At 40.4% G+C, this 21,757-nt stretch overlaps 2 protein-coding genes across 2 annotated transcripts; one reads left to right on the top strand and one right to left on the bottom strand.

Annotated features, from left to right (window-relative positions):
* Positions 1-1,737: 1,737 nt before the first annotated feature.
* On the bottom strand, positions 1,738-13,015 carry LOC140535608 (uncharacterized). The gene is made up of 5 exons (XM_072657005.1): positions 12,247-13,015; positions 11,285-11,747; positions 9,289-9,928; positions 4,617-4,836; positions 1,738-3,710 (listed from the first exon to the last, which is right to left on the bottom strand). Exons 1-5 carry the CDS (start codon positions 12,538-12,540, stop codon positions 2,400-2,402), a joined length of 2,928 nt encoding a protein of 975 aa, XP_072513106.1. The 5' UTR covers positions 12,541-13,015; the 3' UTR covers positions 1,738-2,399.
* Positions 13,016-15,978: 2,963 nt separating this feature from the next.
* LOC140535607 (fish-egg lectin-like) lies at positions 15,979-19,159 on the top strand. The gene is made up of 5 exons (XM_072657004.1): positions 15,979-16,033; positions 17,016-17,243; positions 17,367-17,557; positions 18,189-18,316; positions 19,012-19,159. Exons 1-5 carry the CDS (start codon positions 15,979-15,981, stop codon positions 19,157-19,159), a joined length of 750 nt encoding a protein of 249 aa, XP_072513105.1.
* The last annotated feature ends 2,598 nt before the right edge of the window (positions 19,160-21,757 follow it).

Below are 21,757 nucleotides of genomic sequence, written 5' to 3'. Positions count from 1 at the left end.
TACGGGCTACGGGCTACAGGCTACGGGCTAGCGGCGTTAGCTCAGCGCCGGCCGCTCCGGCTGCTCGCCGCTCCGGCTGCTCGCCGCTCCGGCTGCCGGGCAGACCGGGTGTAGCTCCAGGGAGCTCCAGGGTAAGGGAGTAAGGGAGGTGACGCTGGGGGTAAACTGACCTCCGACTCTCCGGAACCCTCTCGCCCAGGAACCCGCCCGAATCCCCGACTCCCTCTGTTGTGTTCCGGGTCTCGGTGGAGCTGATCCGCTACGAACCCGGACAGAACCCGGACAGAACCCCCCCAGGAAGCAGGACTGAGCTCGAGCAGACCGCAGCTGGAACTGGGGGCTGTAGAGCTGTGATCCCACCCAGAGCTGCCCTCCCTCACTGCCCAGCCCAGCCCAGCCCAGCCCGACACACGGCCAGCGGCACAGCCAGGCTGGGAGGAGACTACAGCAGCGAGGTCTGAGCGGAACACTGGAGCAGGACTTCACAATAAAAGACCCCTCTGCTTCTATTATTATTATTATTACTATTATTATTATTATTATTATTATCCACTTCCTCCTGAGCAGGGTTGTGTGTACGGTTATTATTACAATAAACAATAAGCAACACAGTAAATCCTGGTGCTGAATGAATGAGATCAGACAGCATAGGAGAGAATAAGAGAAAAGGTTAGTCATTATTATTATTATTATTATTATTATTATTATACACCCTTTAAAATCAAATGTATTATATTTTGTATGTATTATATAATGTATTATAATTGTAATTTCATTCAATACAATAATAATGATATTTAATCGATTCAACTGCATAAAGAAAACAATTGTAAGTCAGAGTCTTGTTTTCTGCTCCTTGGTGGTTTATTATGCACTAGTTCCAGACACTGGAAGACCTTTCAAAATAAAAGAACCGAGAGGTCATATAAGCTACTCTGCTTCTTCTTCTTATTTTTATTATTCTTATATTTATTATTATTACAAATAACAGTTATAATCTACACTTAATCACCAAATATGAAACATTTGGACCCAATTATTCACAGGTTTCTATCTCACTCTGTTTTTAGTGTTTTTCTCAGCTTAGATTTATAGTGGACATTCTGATTATTGGCCTTCCACCTACTCCACAGACCACAGAGAGTGTGTGTTCGATTAAAGGCGGAGGTCAAATTCCATCCGTGTCCAACACTAATGGTGAATATGGGTGTCCTGTCTTGTCTAATGTAAGCTGTTATGTAAATAAAAGCTACATAATGTTGCTTTAAAAATATTATATTACGATATATCAACATTTTCACAATACATAGTATTTATCATGATTTGACATTCACCAGGAGCTGCAGATTATTATTAAAAAAACTGATAAAGGCATGATGTGTATCACCATAACAGAATTAATCAGTTTTGTTAAATATTGAATATTGCTTACTCCTACTTTAACCTACATTTTTAATGTTTTTTTTTTATTTATTAAAGAAGCATTCAGTCATTTCTTCCTTGAAATGAGGCTGGATTCAGAGCATTGGTATTTATAACTGGTTCAGTTCAGTATAAAAATGTAATTATTGCTTTAATATACTGAATAATTATTACTGTAATTTGATCTGCTGCTCAGTTGTTGACTATATGAAATGCTGATGGATTCAGTACAGTTCTGAGTATAGGTTCTCTAACTGGACCTTTCTGGATTTTAATGAATAAATAAATAAATAAATAAATAAACAAAACCGAATAAAAAAGTGAGAAGAAGTTTTATTCAGAACTGTCAAACTTACAAATAACAGACCCTGCTACAGAGGGTTCTCTTATGACTTAGAACCATATGCCATAGAACACATGAGAGACGTGTGTAAAGAACCCTTCATGAAGTGGATGTAACGGTTCTTCACCGATTTAAAGCTCTTTTAGAAAAATGGTTCTTCACGGTTCGAATTGGTTAAGAGAAGCACATGGACAAACAGTACCAGTCAAAAGTTTGGGCACACCTCATCATCTTAGAAACATCTGATCCAACTGCTGGAGTGACCATATCTCAGTGAAGAGCCCATTGGGACGGGGGGGCACGGGTCTCCACCGTAGTTAGGATGCCGTGGCTGGAGGGGGGTTTCAGGTAGGCCTAAGTTGTGTGTGTGTGTGTGTGGGGGGGTACCTCTCGAACCTGCAGCTCTAGTATGTTAATGATCATTAATATACACACATTTACTAATTTGGCCCAAAACCAATAAATATGACCCAACCACCGTTTACAAAAATGAGTTAGCAATGTTAGCTCCACTCTCCAGTCCCATAAACACGTCCCGGCTGATCAGCCTGATCTGGGACGAATGTAAAACTCCTGTCTCCAGACCATCCTGCCTTTGAAGTCCTCTAATAACACAACTGATACAAACAGGAGGTCACGCCGTGGCATGAACCCTTTTTCCAGTATGTACTCGCTGGTGGTTGTCATAGGAAGAACGGTTATGGAATTTTTTCCCGCAGGTGAGACAGGCGTAAGGCATTTCTCCAGTATGTATCCTCTGGTGTTCCTTCAACTTTGATGATCTCGGGAACGTCTTTCCACACTCAGTGCACCGGAAAGGCCTTTCTCCAGTATGTATTCTCTGGTGAACCTTCAGTTCTGACGCTATGTAGAACTGCTTTCCACACACAGTACAACAGTGTGGCCTTTCTCCAGCATGCATCCGCTGGTGCCTGTGAAGGGTCGAGGGATCAGAGAAGCTTCTTCCACAAGTGAGGCAAATGAGAGGCTTCTCTCCGGTATGTATTCTCTTATGAATCTTCACCTTTGAGGAGTGCGTGAAGTGCTTTCCACACTCATTGCAACAGTACGGCTTTTCTCCAGTGTGCGTTCTTAGGTGGTTCTTCAGATGGGACTTTTGCGTGAACTGCTTTCCACATTCAGGGCAACTGTAGGGCTTTTCTCCAGTATGTATTCTCTGGTGATTCCTCAGGTGTGACCGTTGTGAGAACGTCTTTCCACACTCAGTGCAACTGTAGGGCTTATTATTTTTTGTATTGTGTTGGTTCAAGTGTTTGAAGAAATCAGATGTTATAGTGAAAGTCTTCTCACAGGCTGAGCGGCGATACAGCCTCGTTCCATCTACTAGACTTTGACAAGGCGCGAGACTTGAGGAGGTTCTACTGTCCTCTTCTGGTTCTCCTTCAGGCTCACTCCTGACATCGGAGGACCTCAGTTGCAGGAAATCTGGAAATTCAGAAGAGGAGAATGAGAACTTGTATATGCGATGGGTCATATTGACCCCATTAAAGGTTTTGAAGTTACCTGAAAGAGTAAAGTTCTTCTCCCCATCATCTTCATTGCCAGTGTTGCCGTTACACAGGTCTTCTTGTTTGATAGCTCCATTCATCTCCAGCATGTTCCTGCAGTCCACCAGCTTCACTAAACATGTTTTTAACGGAGTCTGGGCCGCCTGCTGGACTCCATCATCCATCACAGAGTGACTCTCTTTTACTGGAGGTGGTTCTTCTTTGTAAAAAGTGGAACCATCCTCAAACACTGATAGGCCGTGATTGTGATCGTGGTCTTCGTGGTCTGGTTCAGTCTTACACTCAGGCCGAAAGGGTCCATCTTCCAGCGTGGGTGTTGTAAGGTGGTCAGCACTTATGTTTTCATGGATCTGCAACTGTACTGTGTCTGGTTCCCATTTCCAGCAAATGGACGTTGCCACGTTGTTCTCCGACACCTGCAAAAAATCCCAAAGAGTTTAAAAAGGGTTTTCTGAAAGACCTTCAGACCAACAGTCCTGGAGTTGTGATAGCAGAACATGGAAATACTATGTTTTGGGTTTTGTTCTGAACAGGAAAACCAGCCAGAGAGACGCCAGTCAGAACCTCATCGTCAGCAAGCAAGACCACCAAGAACGGCTGATCTCATTAAAGCTTGGGTGAAAGTCATCGGGACAGTGCTGCTGCAGCCCGAAGTGACCAATCCTGAAAGAATTCTTTCATTTTTGAGCATGCGGTGTGCACATGCTTCCAAGCTTTGAAGAGCATTTGCAATTGCCTAGCAACTGCACAGCAACCACTTGGGACAGCATAGCAACTGTTTAAGAATAGCACAGTAATCACATGTACCAGCATGACACCGGCCTAGCAACCACACGGGGCACCATAGCAATAGCACAGGAGCTTGAAACAATTTGAAACCCACAGTATGTGTGTCCAAATGTTTGTGGACACCCCTTCTAATGAATGCATTCAGCTACTTTAAGCTGCACCCATTGCTGATATAGACACACACAGCTTGTCTAGTCCCTGTAGAGAAGAAGTACTGCCAATAGAATAGGACCATCTGGAGCAGATCAACATCATGACCCTATTGGCTCCATGCTGCCTAATAATGCCAGGCGTGGGCTAGAGGGGTATAAAGCCCCCCAGCATTGAGGAGCTGTGGAGCAGTGGAAGAACTGTGCTCTCTGGAATGATGGTGGAGGAGCTCCATCCACTACTTTTGGGATGGGATGAGTTTGAGGGGATATAGGGGTGAGGAATTAGGGTGGTGACCATCATCCAACATCCTGCACCAGCTCTCTTTAAAACCCGGATTCCTTCATGGTTGACTCCGTCCCATCACCAGTAGTACCCCATACCTCTCTGCCGGACTCTCCTCCCTCCCTCCATCGGTTCAGCTCCGTCTCCAGTCTGGTCACCTCCTTCCTCAGCTCAGTGATTTCGGTCTGCAGATGTTCAACATCTGCCATGGACAGATCAGTGCCCAGACCCACCGACCTCCTCCTCGTCCTCCTCCTCCTCCATGGGTCCACTCCGTCCTCTCCTGCACCGCCTGGCCTTACAGTGGTGAACATCTCCCTGCAACAGGAGTTACCAGGAGGTGGTGTTAGACACTCAACGCTTCCACTGTTCAATAATAACACCACTCACAGCTGATGGAGGAAGATCTAGGAGGGAGGAGATTTCACCAGCTGAGTTCTTGTTGTAGTTGGTGCAGCGGTGTCTCCTATTACATACAGAACCACGCTGGAGTTCAGTGAGCTCTTCAGAACCTCCCGTTCTTTCACTGATGTGTGGAGGAAAGACAGACTGCAGGACTAGAGGCTGGATTTATACACCTGTAGCTGAACGGGACTGAATCAGACTTAAATTCAATGATTAGGAGGGGTGTCCCAATACTTTTGTCCAGGGGGGGTGTGTAACACATGACTTGTCCAAAATACAATAAGACTGAGATCTTCTGGACTGTGTCCCTTGTAACATTTTAGGCATCAGAAGTTTAATCGGAGGGTCCAGGGTTCAAGACCCTGTTTGGGTGAGACGTCCACTTCTTACTACAATTGTCTCCAGGATCAATAAAGTCTTATCTTATAGATCTACAATTTGGGTGTCCCAATACTTTTGTCCGTATGTAGTATGTCTAATGCAAAAGCTTCTCAAAATGTCCTACCGGTGTGTTTATTATAAACTACAGGCAGGGGGATATTCGGATAGAGGTAGAAGATCTGGACAGCCTAAATGACCAGTACTACACCAGTGCAGAGTGGGGTGGAGGGTACGTGGATGATGGGGAAGGTAACTGATGCTGATGCTGCAATTGATTGACAAGCTCAGGGTACAGGGTTTGGTGGGATAGCTGGTCTACCAGCATGACCAGGCTGGTGGACTGGTCTGGTGAAGCTGGCTGACCACGATGACCAGGTGGGTCAAGCAGCTGAACCACCAAACCCCAAACAGGGGACCCATGCTGGGCAAAAGCTACAGCGTGCACACACACTGTGCGCATGCGCAGGACTAGGCTAGCTAGGTAGAACTCCTCACCAGCACACCTGCGCGGTGCTGGACCAGGCCTGGCAGAGAACCTGGCATATGGGTCTAGAGTCTGGACGACTTACCGAGCAGCACCTGAACTCAGCAGAACCGTGGACCCGGTTCTGACAGGAGGTTCTCCCAGACTCCTTCACTCAGCCAGGTGAACTCTTCAGTGAGGAGCTCTGAGCTGATCAACACCCAGAAAACACCTGCTTCTAAAGAGGTCCACTCAGAACCAGAGACATTCAGAGAAACGCACACCAGCCGCCATCGAAGCTGCGCTTTTCAAAATAAGAGTCTCCAGCAGGCAGAGAGGCGGTAGCGCCACCTGCCGAGGAGTTCAGCTCCCAACTCCACGTTTGTAGACTAATATCATCCATCAAACCTTTGTGACAAACTTGCTGAACTTCATCATTTTATATAGTTTGATTGATTAACATAGTATACATACTTCCAAATAATCTGTAAATAATTTTGTTATTGTTGCTTTCTTTACTTCTATAATTTATTCTATTATTTGTGTATATGGTGGTAATTTAATAATGTATCTACCTTTTTGCATCTGAGTGTCTTGCTGTCCCTTTTCTGCTGTGACACTGAGATTTTCCCCACCGTGGGACTAATAAAGCATTATCTTATCTTGTTTTATTAATCATTTTAATGTGAAATTATCTTCCTTTCATTGTGTTTTGCAGTCAGCCGTGCTCCTCCTCCAGAATCCAGAGACAGTTACTCCAAACTCTTTTTAATACCCTGGATTTCAGAAGAGAAAGTGAATGAGCGGGTGTCCCAATACTTTTGTCCAAACAGTGCATGTCAAATGAATCAACAAGAATGGCTCATAGGGCATCAGCACTAAGACCACAAGCCATAAAGTAGACCTCAGACCTCTAGAAGAATCAGTAGGCCGTAAGAAACCCGGCCGGATTCCTTCACGGTCGACTCCATCCATCACGTTAATGTGTAAAATGCAGCGGGTGGGTTAACATGGATAGAATTTGTATTTAAATTTCAATGTCAATGTCAATTATTTTCATTTCGTGGTGTTTAATCATGTGTTTATTTCTATTATTCAAATAGTTTGATTATTCTTGTATTTTCTGCTTTGTAAAGCAATGACTGCAGTGTAGGAAAGGATTTATTATATATTATTAGATATTCTATATTTTATCATATATATATTATATATATATATTCTATTATATAATGAAGTATTAACAAAAATAACAACAACAACAGATAAAACCACGAGCTGTCAGTGAGCTATCACACCATGTGGGAGACTGGGGTTCGGTTCCCGGTCTGGGTCACTGTGGGTGCTGCACTACACCAATAACAGTCCTTGGGCCAGACTCCCAACACTACACTGACCCTCCTCTGTAATACAAGTGACCCTGTACGTCACTCTGAATAAGAGCGTCAGCTAAATGCTGTAAATGTAAACGTTAATGTAAACAACAACAACAACAGCAACAACAACCGCAGTACATGAAAGGTCTTTGAGATGCCCATGTCCATCTGCCATGGACAGATCAGTGCCCAGGGGCCCAGGGGTCCGTCCTCACAGTGGTGACCATCTCTCTGCAAGACTTAACAGAAGCTTGAGTCTGAAACAATTACAATTAATAAATAATATGTCAGAAAGAATGTTCACACTGTCCAAAAAGGGACTTCAGGGAGTCCACTTCAGAATAAAAGTCCTTTCTTTTAGGTACAGACATTGTTATAATTGTTATAATACATAATGAATATTTTTTGTTAATTTTCTTTTCTAATAGTTTAGTGACTTGTTATGTTTTAGTAATTGTTGCATTTTTATTTGTGTATGTATTTAGTCTGGGTTAGTTAAATTGTTAATAAAGACCAAAATAAAGAACTAATACTATTACTACTAGTTATTATTATCATTATTATTGTTCTTTTTAAAATAATTATAAAAAACACATAATAATATATAAAATCTATTGAAAGGACCAGCCTGCTTATTTAATAACATTTCGTGATATTTACCTATGCTGACGTGGACCTGTTGCCCTTTGTTTGAGGGGACTTCTTTTTCTGACTGTATTTATACGTGTTCACTTTTATTGTACAAATTAATATCAATGCAAATATTTATTATTATCTCGCGGATATAATATATATAATAATAATATATATATAATGATAATAATATCTGATTAAATCGCAGAACTAATCAGGAGGCTATAGCTGGCTGCTGTTCGATTGTCCGGTCCACCTTAAATCCTGCGGAGGTTTACATGCCGGCGCTGCGGCCCTGCTGCGGCCCTGCTGCGGCCCTGCTGCGGTATTTAAGGTGGACCGGAAGAATTCAGACGAGAAGCCAACGAGACCGGTGCTAATGAACTAAAACCTCCTTAAATACGACCCCAGGTTGTTAGTGATGTTTATTAGTCTGTTATAATGAGTTTATAGGGGTTTTATAGCTGGGTTTTTTTTGGATTGTTGAGCTTCAACAATCATATTAACAATAATAATTACTGCCAGTAGCAACAATAATGATCAATAACACAATAACTGTAAGATTATACTGCCATAAAGCAAAGTGCCACATTTGTAATGATATTAATAACTCTACAACCACTATGTAAAATAAAAGAGTAGCATTCAATAATATAAACAATAATATTAAATAATTCTATTCCATAAAAAGCAAAGTGGATTTCTTTTTGTACAAGTTTCATACAGCCTCTTTAACTAAATAAATAAAAGGCAACAAAAGAGTACAGTGTTAATCAAAGGACTAACAATAATAAATGCAATTATATAACATGATTACTCTCTAATGTAGAGTGCGACATAATTTAATAGGTTTATGCAGCCACTACAGGCACTGTTTAAAAAAATATCTAACAAAAGTAGTGTTCAAAATGTTTACAATGTGAACTGTTGGCAGTAATAATAATAATACTATAAAAAAATGAATGATCACAAGAATATTGTGTCATTGTGTAACATCATTAAATATCGTTAAAATTAGACACAGCTACAGACCAAACACCACACGTATTTACTATTTAATATTTACACGTACGAGAATCATAATGAGAACGTCTCTTTATTTATAAGAAGTGAACAGTCGGTTCTTGAGGATGATGAAGGTGAGGAAGCAGTAAAAATGGACAGGCGTAAGAATTTGAGACACTTTGACAAGAACCAGACTGTGATGTTCTAGATAACGACTGGGTCAGAACATCTCCAGAACATCAGGCGGCAGGTCTTGTGGGGTGCTCCTCCTGGTAGGAAGGACAACCGGTGAACCGGCGACAGGGTCACGGGCACCCAAGGCTCTGACTGATGCTCATGCAGGCTCCGCCCACCTCACACCTTACAGGACTTGCAGGATCTGCTGCTGACGTTAGTCCTGGTGCCAGAGACCACAGCAGGACGCCTTGTTTTGAGAGTAGTTTTGGTGGCATGAGGGGGACCTACACACTATTAGGCTGGTGGTTCTACGGTTGAGGGCTCTAGGAGGATCAATAGTTAACACCTGGGGTAAAGGGGAAACCCTGCAAATCGGAATTTCCCCCCAGACGTATCGGACACCTGTATGTCTTTTCTCCAGAATGCACTCTTTGGTGCCTGCGATGGTAAAGCACTTGCGAGAACGTCTTCCCACAGGTCAGACACACATAGGGCTTCTCTCCGGAGTGTATTTTTTGGTGGATGGCGAGAGCCTGCGCCCACCTGAACTGCTTCCCGCACTCAGCGCAGCTGTAGGGCTTCTCTCCGGTGTGTACTCTCTGGTGGATCTTCAGGTAGGACTCCCGCGAGAACTGCTTCCCACACTCCGTGCACAGGTAGGGCTTTTCTCCCGTGTGGATTCTCTGGTGAGATTTCAGGTTGAAGAGTTTTTTGAAGCATTTCCCGCAGCGTTCGCAGTGATGGGGCTTCTCTCCACCAACATGGACCTTCAAGTGTTGGAGAAGCTCTGATTCTGCAGGGAAGCTCTGCTTGCAGGTGGAGCAGCTGTACAGCCGCTCTCCATCGCTGAGACTCTGATGAGACGTAGGACTCGAGGGGCTCCTTCTTCCGTCCTCACCATCGTCTAGTCCTTCTGCAGGCTCGAAAGACGAGCTCATGAGATCATCAGAGGACATCTGGAATGGGAGCTCATCTGGAATTTCAGGAGAAGACCAGTGAATTCACACCAGCTGCTTCGGTTCAACCAGTAAGACCTGACATTAACAATAATAATTACTGCCAATATCGTCAATAATTATCAATAAAAAATCATTTTTGATATTAATAACCATACAACTACTTTTACAAAATAAAAGACTCAGGAAAAAGACTAGTATTCAGTAATATAAATAATATTTATAAAGCAAGATCATCAGAGCAGGACCAGGATCTGGAATGGGAGCTCATCTGGAATTTCAGGAGAAAACCAGTGAATTTACACAAACTGCTTCTGTTTAATAATTATCAATAAAAATAATTGTAAGAATATATGTTATGATATTAATAACCATAAAACCACTTTTCAAAATAAAAGACTCAACAAAAAGAGCAGCATTCAATAGCCACTCCAAACAAAGCTCATGAGATCATCAGAGCAGGACATCTGGAATGGGAGCTCATCTGGAATTTCAGGAGAAAACCAGTGAATTCACACCAGCTGCTTCGGTTCAACCAGTAAGACCTGACATTAACAATAATAATTACTGCCAATATCATCAATAATTATCAATAAATATAAAAGACTCAAGAAAAAGACTAGTATTCAGTAATACAAATAATATTTATGAAGCAAGATCTTCAGAGCAGGACATCTGGAATGGGAGCTCATCTGGAATTTCAGGAGAAGACCACTGAATTCACACCAGCTGCTTCGGTTCAACCAGTAAAGGTTGAGAAACCAAGACCTCCCTGCTCCTGGAGGGCCACTGGCCCCTAGAGCACTTCCACTCTAACTCAATAAGGGCTGGATCAGATGGACCAGGTGTGATGGGAGTGGGCGGTGCAGGGCAGTGGTGCTGGAAACAGGGCCTGGAGTCCAGCACAGTTAGAAAAAACAGAAAAAATTCAGGTTCGGAAAGTTGAAATCCACCCGGGATTTTGTTCCAACTGCCTGGGCAGAACTATTAACTCTATAATAAAGATAAATATATAATATAATATATAATAATAATAATAAAAATAAAGGTGCTACAGAAGGTTCTTCGAGTGATGCTTTGGAAGATCTTAAGGTTCCATAAAGAGTTTGTCATATTTAGTGTTAGGAGATGCCTGGCTCTTCATGGAACCAAAAGTGGGTCTTCTGTAGCATCACCTGAAGAACCTGTTGGAGCACCTTTACTACTTTTTCCAGAAGCTAGAACTTCTAGCCTGCTTAAAACATCTGGGTTTTGGCTTTAGAGGACGGGTGGCCCTGACCTAGGCTTCATCTTGGTACACGTAGTGATCCTCTCCAATCCTACCTTCTTAATTACCTTCTTGTGGATTTTAGTACCGATGCTAATGAACTTACCAGAAGGACCAAACCCATCACTGTCGTCCTCATCGTCATCCACATCGTTACACAGCTCTGTGTCGTCGTCGTCTTCTTCTTCTTCTTCTTCCTCCTTCTCTTGTTTGATCTCTCCACTCAGCTCCAGGATGTTTCTGCAGTCCACCAGCCTCACTGAACACGTCGCTTGTGGAGTCCGGACCATCCGCTGGAGATCACCACCGTGCACAGAGTGATGTTCTTCTATCTGAGGCGGTTCCTCTTTATAATAGGAGAACTCCTCCAGCTTTGGTAGACCGTGGGAGTGTTCACAGTGTGTTTGGAAAGGGTTCGGTTCAGTTTTACAAATCGCAGACAGACAGGGTTCATCTTCCAGCTTGGGCGGCTTGTGTTGATCTTCATCAGTAGGCTCATGGATCTGTACCAGTACAGGCTTTGGTTCACTCTTCCAGCGAGGAGACGGTGAGCTGGCGTTCTCCATGTCCTGCAATGGCCAAGAGATATACAACGACATTAATAACAAATTAAATCAGTCTGAATTTCAGTGATTAAAAAAAAAAAGTTTGTGGACACCCCTTCTAATGAATGCATTCAGCTACTGTAAGCTGCACCCATTGCTGATACAGACACACACAGCTTGTCTAGACCCTGTAGAGAAGAAGTACTGCCAATAGAATAGGACTCTCTGGAGCAGATCAACATCATGACCCTATTGGCTCCATGCTGCCTAATAATGCCAGGTGTGGGCTAGAGGGGTATAAAGCCCCCCAGCATTGAGGAGCTGTGGAGCAGTGGAAGAACTGTGTTCTCTGGAATGATGGTGGAGGAGCTCCATCCAGTACTTTTGGGATGGGATGAGTTTGAGGGGATATAGGGGTGAGGAATTAGGGTGGTGACCATCATCCAACATCCTGCACCAGCTCTCTTTAAAACCCGGATTCCTTCATGGTTGACTCCGTCCCATCACCAGTAGTACCCCATACCTCTCTGCCGGACTCTCCTCCCTCCCTCCATCGGTTCAGCTCCGTCTCCAGTCTGGTCACCTCCTTCCTCAGCTCAGTGATTTCGGTCTGCAGATGTTCAACATCTGCCATGGACAGATCAGTGCCCAGACCCACCGACCTCCTCCTCGTCCTCCTCCTCCTCCAGGGGTCCACTCCGTCCTCTCCTGCACCGCCTGGCCTTACAGTGGTGAACATCTCCCTGCAACAGGAGTTACCAGGAGGTGGTGTTAGACACTGATCATCAGCACGGGACCTTCTTCTTATTTCCAGCATAACTGATTGATTGATTAATAATTATGGATTCAGAGGCAGTGTCAGTTGTAGGACAGCCCTACTGATCCATCAATCAATTAATCAATCAATCAATCAATCAATCAAAGCCAAATCACATCAATACACATGACTGGGCTACTTCTAGAACTGCACTGGAGGTTATTATCGATCACACAGTCCCTTTATTAATGACTCATCGATAGAAAATGATAAGCCCACAGTTTGGGGTTCTCCTCTCCTCTGGCTGTCTCGGGTGTTTCTCCTGGACCTGGCAACCCTGCAGCCCTCCGTCATCAGCGCGAGCTGAGGCCAGTGTGTACTGTCCTCGAGCCGAGCTCCCTCATCCTTCACATGTTCATTTAATCCGGAATCAGAGATAATTAATCTGAATTAAACCCTCTCTGTTTGAAGTGTAGAGGCTCGAGCCTTTACCTCTGATCCAGCGGAAACGGGAGAGGAGCGGAACCTTTACTGCTAACGGAGTGGCTAACGGGTTCCGCAGAGCAGCCGCTGCTGCCACTTTTCAAAATAAAAGACCGGAGAGGCCGAACATGTAAACAACAACAACAACAACAACAACAATAATAACAACAATAATAACTGCCCATAGTAACACATATTAGTGTCAATAACAACAGCAGAGTAATTGTCAATAATAATAACATCAATAACAATATCTAAAATAAACACTCTATAAATAAACACTCTATAAAATAAACACTCTATAAATAAAAACTGTATAAATAAACACTAAAACACTATACAATAAACACTCTATAAATAAACACTCTATAAAATAAACACTCTATAAATAAAAACTGTATAAATAAACACTAAAACACTATACAATAAACACTCTATAAATAAACACTCTATAAAATAAACACTTTATAAATAAACACTCTATAAAATAAACACTCTATAAATAAAAACTGTATAAATAAACACTAAAACACTATACAATAAACACTCTATAAATAAACACTCTATAAAATAAACACTTTATAAATAAACACTCTATAAAATAAACACTATATAAATAAAAACTGTATAAATAAACACTAAAACACTATACAATAAACACTCTATAAATAATCACTCTATAAAATAAACACTTTATAAATAAACATTAAAACACTATAAAACAAACACACTATAAAATAAACACTCTATAAATAACCACTCTATAAATAAACACTCTATAAAATAAAAACTTTATAAATAAACACTAAAACACTATAAAACACACTCTATAAAATAAACACTCTATAAATAAACACTCTATAAATAAAAACTGTATAAATAAACACTAAAACACTATAAAACAAACACTCTATAAAATAAACACTCTATAAATAATCACTCTATAAATAATCACTCTATAAATAAACACTCTATAAAATAAACACTTTATAAATAGACACTAAAACACTATAAAACAAACACTCTATAAAATAAACACTCTATAAAATAAACACTCTATAAAATAAACACTTTATAAATAAACACTAAAAAACTACAAAGCAAACACTCTATAAATAAACACTACACAAATAAACAATCTATAAAATATACACTATAAATAAATACAAAAAAACACTAGAAAATAAATAAACACTATAAATAAACATTCTATAAAATACCACTCTATAAAATAAACACACTACAAATATAAAACTCTATAAAACAAATACGCTATAAATAAACACTCTATAAATAAATGCTCTATAAAGTAAACACAATATAAATAAAAAACACTATAAAATAAACACACTATAAATAAAAAAACACTATAAAAATAAATACTCTATAAAAACACTATAAAATAAACACTATATAAAATAAACACTCTATAAACACACTATAAAATAAACACTCTATAAACACACTATAAAATAAACATTATATAAAATAAACACTCTAAAAACACTATATAAAATAAACACTCTATAAACACACTATAAAATAAACACTATATAAACACTATATAAAATAAACACTCTATAAACACACTATAAAATAAACACTATATAAACACTATATAAAATAAACACTCTATAAAAACACTATAAAATAAACACTCTATAAATAAAAAACACTATAAAATAAACACTATATAAACACTATATAAAATAAACACACTATAAAAACACTATAAAATAAACACTATATAAAAGAAAAGAAAAGAAAATTTATTAAAGAAACATCTATAAACATGTACATACTAATTCTTTCTCTTTTTGTTTTTTATTTGATTTTATAGAGTGTTTATTCTTAGCTAACCCCACTGAGTTCCACCTCTGCATGCCTGTTATTTGCGCCCTCTAGTGTACACTTCTCAAACCTCCTCAGGAACAGCAGATACTGAGGACATCAGTCCAGGCTTGTCTGATTTGCTCTTCAACAAACAAACCTGAGACCCCTTCGCTTCGGCTTATCAGTGTACTCTGATAGTGGCTTTGTGGACAAACATAACCACACATACATATTGACTGACCACAGTTCAGCCGTCATTATTTATTATGTATTATCCTCTGTCTGTACTGTGTTGTGTTGTCTGTCCGCACTTGTTTGTTTGTGTTGCACTTGTGTTTTGTATGCACTGTGTCTATGTTGCACCATGGTCCTGGAGGAACGTTGTTTCGTTTCACTGTGTTCTCTGTATGTAGTTGAAATGACAATAAACCCACTTGACTTGACTTGACCACTTGACTTGACTTCAGCACCTGGGAGAATCAGAGATCAGATGTGATCAGAAGTATTGATCAGCCTTAGATCATTTATGATGGCTTCTTTCAGTCCAGCATGATCACAGAGAGACTCTTACAGCTTAAGGCTGGTCTTAAGTTTGAGGTGGATTTCAGCTCAGTTACGGCTGCTATCCAGTAGGAAAGCAGTAACTATTATTAATTTGATTTGATATTATTTTAAAATGCTGTTTTAATGTTTTGTAATGCGTTCATGTTTCTTTATGTCTGTGTGTTCTTCTGTTGCTGTGAGGCACTTTGGATCTGCTGCATTGTGTGAAAGGTGCTATACAAGTAAACTTGCCTTGTCTTTAAGGATTTGATATTGTCTATTAAAAAATCAATACTATTCAATTAATTAATTAATTAATAAACGATGTTTTTAATGTAGATCTGTTTGCATTTTGATTTCCCTCTCTCAGTAAATCAGGCTGAATGAGGTCTGTGTGTGAAATGAGCAAATATGAAATTGCTGTGCTGTGCTTCTGCTCTTGCACTAACAGCAGGTCATGATAAGGAGCTGCAGACTTACGGGAAAGATCACAGCATTATTGTTTGTTCACATTTTGTTTTCATAAACTTTGCTCCTCTCGTCCACCTCGGATTGGTCCGCACCGACAAACAGGACCCATATATACTCCTAAGCAAAGCGGAGTGTGAGTACTGCGGTGTCCACTGCTACCTGAAGGCCATGAAGACGTTAGCCCTCGTCCTCGTTCTCCTAAACCTCGGGCTAGCCTGTCTGGGTGAGTGTGTGTACGTGTATGGTGATAAAACCCTACCTACGTCATCGCAGCGTGTTTGAGTTTGTTAAGTTTGACCGTTCTGAACCGGCTTCTTACCTTATTTCTAGGCTGTTTTACTTGTTTTAAGCCGTTTTGTTAAGCCATTGAATCCACTGGTGGAGCCTTTTTCTTCAGGCATTATTGTTGAGAAACTGGAACATATTTGAGGTCCGGACTTTGAGGGCAGGCCATTCCAAAGGCTCAATCTGCTTTATCCGTTCTACACTTCCATTTGTCTGTTGGAACACTCAACTGTGTCCACATTACAACCATCCAGCCATTGGTTTGAGGTTCTGCTGAAGATTCTGTGGTGGCACTGGCAGCAGAACAGCCTCAGAGCATGATGCTACCACCACCACGCTTAACAGCTGGGGTTGAATGCCTCACCGTTTCTCTTCCAAACATCTTTGCCTCATAACCTTTACAGTGTAGACAAGGCCAGTGGTGTACCAGTTCACTTCAGGCTTAGGCCTTGGTTGGTGGGTCTTTGGTGGGAATTTCCTCTCAGGGTCTGGCTGAGTTTAATAGTTTGGGTCTTCTTTCAGACCTTAGCAAAGTATCTACACCTCCCAATAACTTCTGTTCTGTTTAAATGTTGATCTTGGAATCTAGTTGTTGGATCATCCTTTTCAGGTCTGCTCTGAGCTCACTAGTCTTTCCCATTGTCCTGTGTGTTGGTTAATGCACTGAGTGCCGTCAAACAAACCTTTTTTATGTGGCTCTTAGAAGCTATGAACTGTAGCCAATCATGACCACTAACAGGACGTTAAGAGGCCTTGGTCTGGGCAAGTAAAAGGAAACTTCAGAACTTTCAGAATCATTATATTAATCATCTAAGTGGGAGTTTTAAACCCAGCACCACTGTATATAGTAGAGCTCTACATTAGGAGGAGCTTGTGGAATTGACTGTGGGTCTCCTGGTGTTCCTCTGCTGTTCCTCCAGCTCTGCAGTGTAGCGTTGTTCCAGGCAGCCTGAAGCAGATCGACGCTGGGAACGGTCAGGTGTTCGGAGTCAACTCCAAAGATGAGATCTTCACCCTGTACAGTAAGGGCTGGGTGCAGGTTCCTGGATCTCTGAAGCACGTCAGCGTGGGACCTGCTGGCGTCTGGGGAGTCGATTCAGACAATTACATCTTCAGACTCCAGAGAGGAGACTGGACTGTTTTTCCAGGTGAGCTGGTCTCTAAGTCCTTTACCAGAACTGGGCCTGTTATTAATATCATTATTTGTACTTGGATTGTCTTTCATTTAGGTGAAACTTACCAGATGGTTTTTGTCTACTCTCAATTCTAAGGCCTCCTGAAACAGGTTGATGCAGGAGGAGTGACCTCCCCAGCAGGGGTCAACATGTATGATGACATCTACTGCCTACCTGGGGATGAAGGTGCTACTTGGATAAGCCTTCCAGGAAAGCTGAAGTACTACAGCTGTGGGCCGTACAGCTGCTGGGGGGTGAACTCTGCAGATAACATCTACATTATGAAGGTACTTTACGATGTACTCTGATCTCTTTTATTGGACTAAACTTGTTATCAGACTTTTTTTTTGAGGATTTGGGGAAATCTAAATTAAACTAAATTACCTCTCGACTGACTCAGGGGTGTGGTTCTACTTGTAGATCGGTTCTCTTGGTCCAAACTAACTCCTGGTTTGGTCTTTACTGAGGCAGCTACTCTAATGAGAGCAGCTCTAATGGTGGCTAGTTGTGAAGCACTGTGTAGTAGTGTGGTAGTGAGTGTGGTTTGGGACACAGCCTCACCAAACTGAGAAGAAGTTAAAGCACAGAAATGTGGGCAGGTCTGCAATGTAAAACAACAACAACAACACAATTCGGGTTTGTGGAACCACAAAGAACATCCATAAAGATAAAAGAACCATGAAGAACCATGTTTACATAGCAATATGTGAGTGAAAAATCTTTAAGTTGGTAAAGAACATCACATGAAGGTCCTTCAACCCTTGAACGGTTCTTCACACCCACACATCTTCTTTACAAACACGGTTCTTCATGAAACACGAAGCTCTTGGGAAAGTGGTGGTAGGTGGCATTCGCGCATTGGAAATGCTCTTCTCTGCAGTGCGACAGCATCCTGAGTCTCAGTCTGCTTTGTTTCAGGAAGTGACTCAGACCAGTTGTGGAGGCTCTCTAAAGTGGGAGCAGATACCTGGATCTCTTTCCATGGTGGAAGTTTCAACTGACGGAAAAGTCTATGGAGTCAATTCCAATGGAGATATGTATGAAAGGTACCTTTGTGGAACATTTATTACTGGTTGTAGATAGGGATGTGAGCAGGAGTGAGCAGCCCCTCCTTTCTCGGATCTCCTTATATAGAATCAGGTTCCATGATTGGATCGGTTCCTTTGGATCCATTGGATCATCCAATACTCTATCCAACTAATTTTGTTAGTATTGGGCCAATATCTGATCCTAGTATTGGAAGGGGTTCATAAAGTAAATAAACATTAATTTATTTACCACTTTACTGAGACTACAAAGAAAAATGAAAAATATATATAATATATAAAAGATTGAATAAAATATATGTATATATATACACCACAAATACACACAAGAAGCTGGATTACTCGCTGATGGTTGATGACGGGTTAAGGGCACCATGCTTGTTAGATAGGGGGAGTCTTGCTGTTTGCAAGGATCTGTGTATGATGTCTGTAGGCTACTAGTTCCATTGAATTATCCAATACTCTATCCAGCTAATTTTGTTAGTATTGGGACCGATATCTGATTCTAGTATCGGATCGGTGCATCTCTAATTGTATGAAGCCCCTGCCCTGCACATCTTAGTAGTTCTCTGTTTACCGGAGTGTGTTAGGAACAGGGTAATACTAGAATGGGTCGAGTTCGTCTGTCCAAGGAAGTGAGATGCTATGTTTTTGCATTTCGGTCCGTAATGACTTTTCTGATTGGTGTTTTGCAGGGAAGGCATTTCTTCGAGCAGCCCTTCCGGCACTAAATGGCGCCAAATCCAGTTAAGACAGAGAATCAAGCACATTTCCTATGATCTCGGCCACCTGTGGCTCATCACCTCTAATGACAGCATCATGGACTGCACTGAGAATCAGTAGATTTGTGAGTTGTGTAAGAAGAAATCCACAGATATAAAAACCTCTGCTCTGATCAAATGATTATAGATAATACCTTGATTATTAAATCAGAATCAGATTCACTTTATTTCACCAGGTGTGAATGAATGCCAGAAACACAGTAAACACTCTGAACAGGAGCACAGATTGCTGACACAGGTTTTTCACTTTTCTCCATAATGTGACTCTAACAGTTGTTGGTTTTTTTTATTTTATTAGAATGATGATTGTATCTTGATGAATGGATCAATAGAAATGCTCCAAAATGACTTGGAATAAAATATTTTACAAAGACTTCCATTGAAAGTTAAGTAGAGTTTTTATGTCTCCTGTAAAGCTGCTTTTCTGGAGATACAAGGGTTTTGTTCCAACAGAGATGGTATATAAAATCCCCAATTAAATCCACCAGTATTAACAGTGTCTTACAGAATGCAAATGTGCATGTATGGCCCAGATCGTAGGTTGTAAAGTTCTGTTCAAGCTGTGAGGTGTGGTTCATAAGGGCCACAGCTCTTGGGAAAAGCTGTCCGGTAATGCTGGTTTTAATAGCCCTCAGTCTTCTGCCAGAGGGAAGGGGTTGGAGGAGATGTCTGCAGTGAAAAGGGTTCATAAAGTAAAAAAACATTAATTTATATACCACTTTACTAAAACTGCAAAGAAAAAAGAAAAATATATATTATATATATAATTAAAAAAATATATACACAGTGAAACCAAACAACGTTCCATGGTGCAACATAGACACAGTGCATACAGAACACAAATGCAGCACAATACAAGTGCTGACAGACAACACAACACAGTAAAGACAGAGAATAAAAATATATATATATATACACAATATATATACAAAAAGCAATCAACACTATTACTATATAGAAAAATATTCATCAATCTTTCTGTCATTGTGAAAAAGTAGCATTTGTAAATGAGAGCGATAAAGAAATGCATTAAATAATATGAAAAACTGATGGATTTTTTTTCTGTACTATTTTATAATATTTATTAACTTCTCAAACCAGTCATACCACACCTTATTCTTATGACTGGTTATTTATGTTTTGAGCCCTCCTCTTGCTCAAAAAGTGTTCTAAAGTATGTGAAATTACATTTTCTACAGTAAGTTTTTTTGGTCAGCTTGACCTCCACTGTTTCTGTTAACTCCAATTTTTAAAATTACATTAGGAACTGAGAAACGGACTGAAAAACATTTTCACATCTCTTTTAATTATTTATTTATTATCAAATTTAGTCATACCTAAAGCTACCTTTTGTTATATCATATAGATTAATGTTTTAATAATAGTCAATAAAAATCAATACAAAATCATAAATATTAATACAAATAATAGTAATGTATTCAAACATATTATAAATGTTATTTTATTTCATGTTATTTTATCGTGACAGACCTACAGGTGTGTTTAAAGCAGTGGTTGGTGCAGCTGGCAGTTGCTGTTTGTGTAATAGCACAACCCGTCTGTCTGCACTGTCTGTGGCGTAGGTGCACTCTCTCACCCAGGAGTTTTAGTTTTTTCCCCCAGGCTGTAAAACCTGCAGACATATCACTCGATGATCTGAAAAGGAAAAGATGAGATGAACATGATTAGAGGAAAGAAAACATGTTTGTGGTTGTCTGAGGTCTGCTGTGCATCTGGATGCACCCCACATCATTACCCAACTGTTTTGAGTGTTTTGGGTGAATATTTGTAAGATCTTTGAGTTGAATCCATTGAATTAAGTAACTGAGCTTATTCAGTTCTTATTGGAAAATGGCGATTGGTCCATGCCAGCTTCAAAAAGCTCACTTTTAGAAATAACGAACTGCACTGATGCTGGATTTACACATTTCTCCCATACTGATGTTTCTCAACAAGTCCAGTAACTAAGTCATCTGTGCTTGTTCAGTTATATACAGTAATATACCATTGGCTCCTGGCATCATCTATTCACATACTGGGTGCATCACTCACTACCAGTGTGTAGTCATCCTCCACAGGCTACCTTCTCTTAGCTAGGCAGCTGTATTTTACATAGTTGTCTGTCTGTCATCAGTGTTGAAGGCTGTAAGAGCAAGTTTCTGTGCTGGCTGAGATTACACTGTCAGTGTTTTTGGCAGGTTAATAATAGGCAATTAAGGAATGAAAGACTAAACAAGATCAGACATTTATAAAGTTTAAGGTTATTTAGCTTTAGTTCAGGGATGTTGGGTTAAGTTAACTTAAAATACTTTTTAGAATAAGAATGATTTAGGTATGATCAAGTATTAATATTTGATGTTATATATTTGAGTTGTTCTGAAATACAATGTTCAGTATCTTCAGTGTAAGTGTATTCAACTTAAACTGTTTCATTTCTTTAACAAAGCTTAACTCAAAAACCTTCAGACAACTTGTTGCCTTAAATAAATTAGGTTAGATGGACTTGTTTGGGTTTACAGTGCATAGATTCAGTCTGAAACACTTTTATGACATTAAACAGTAATTGCTCTCAACCACATTGACCTCAGTACCATTTGTCTTGATAAATTGATCACTTTATTCATTGCAGAGGGAAGTCACATATCACATCAGCATACAT

This window comes from Salminus brasiliensis, chromosome 15, assembly GCF_030463535.1.
Source record: "Salminus brasiliensis chromosome 15, fSalBra1.hap2, whole genome shotgun sequence".
NCBI classification, from domain to species: domain Eukaryota; kingdom Metazoa; phylum Chordata; class Actinopteri; order Characiformes; family Bryconidae; genus Salminus; species Salminus brasiliensis.
Note: the sequence above shows the minus strand (reverse complement) of the source record. Positions and strands in the feature narration are given on the sequence as shown.

Bases quoted from the DNA above. Each gene is read 5' to 3' on its own strand.
- LOC140535608 (XM_072657005.1), bottom strand. From the start codon at position 12,540: ATGCTGGAAATAAGAAGAAGGTCCCGTGCTGATGATCAGTGTCTAACA. The intron at 11,748-12,246 runs GTATGGGGTACT...TGGCCATTGCAG, and splicing joins GAGGAGAGTCCGGCAGAGAG to GACATGGAGAACGCCAGCTC. The intron at 4,837-9,288 runs ATCCTCCTAGAG...CTCCTGTTGCAG, and splicing joins ACCCCAGGTGTTAACTATTG to GGAGATGTTCACCACTGTAA.
- LOC140535607 (XM_072657004.1), top strand. From the start codon at position 15,979: ATGAAGACGTTAGCCCTCGTCCTCGTTCTCCTAAACCTCGGGCTAGCC. The intron at 16,034-17,015 runs GTGAGTGTGTGT...CTGTTCCTCCAG, and splicing joins CCTCGGGCTAGCCTGTCTGG to CTCTGCAGTGTAGCGTTGTT. The intron at 18,317-19,011 runs GTACCTTTGTGG...GGTGTTTTGCAG, and splicing joins AATGGAGATATGTATGAAAG to GGAAGGCATTTCTTCGAGCA.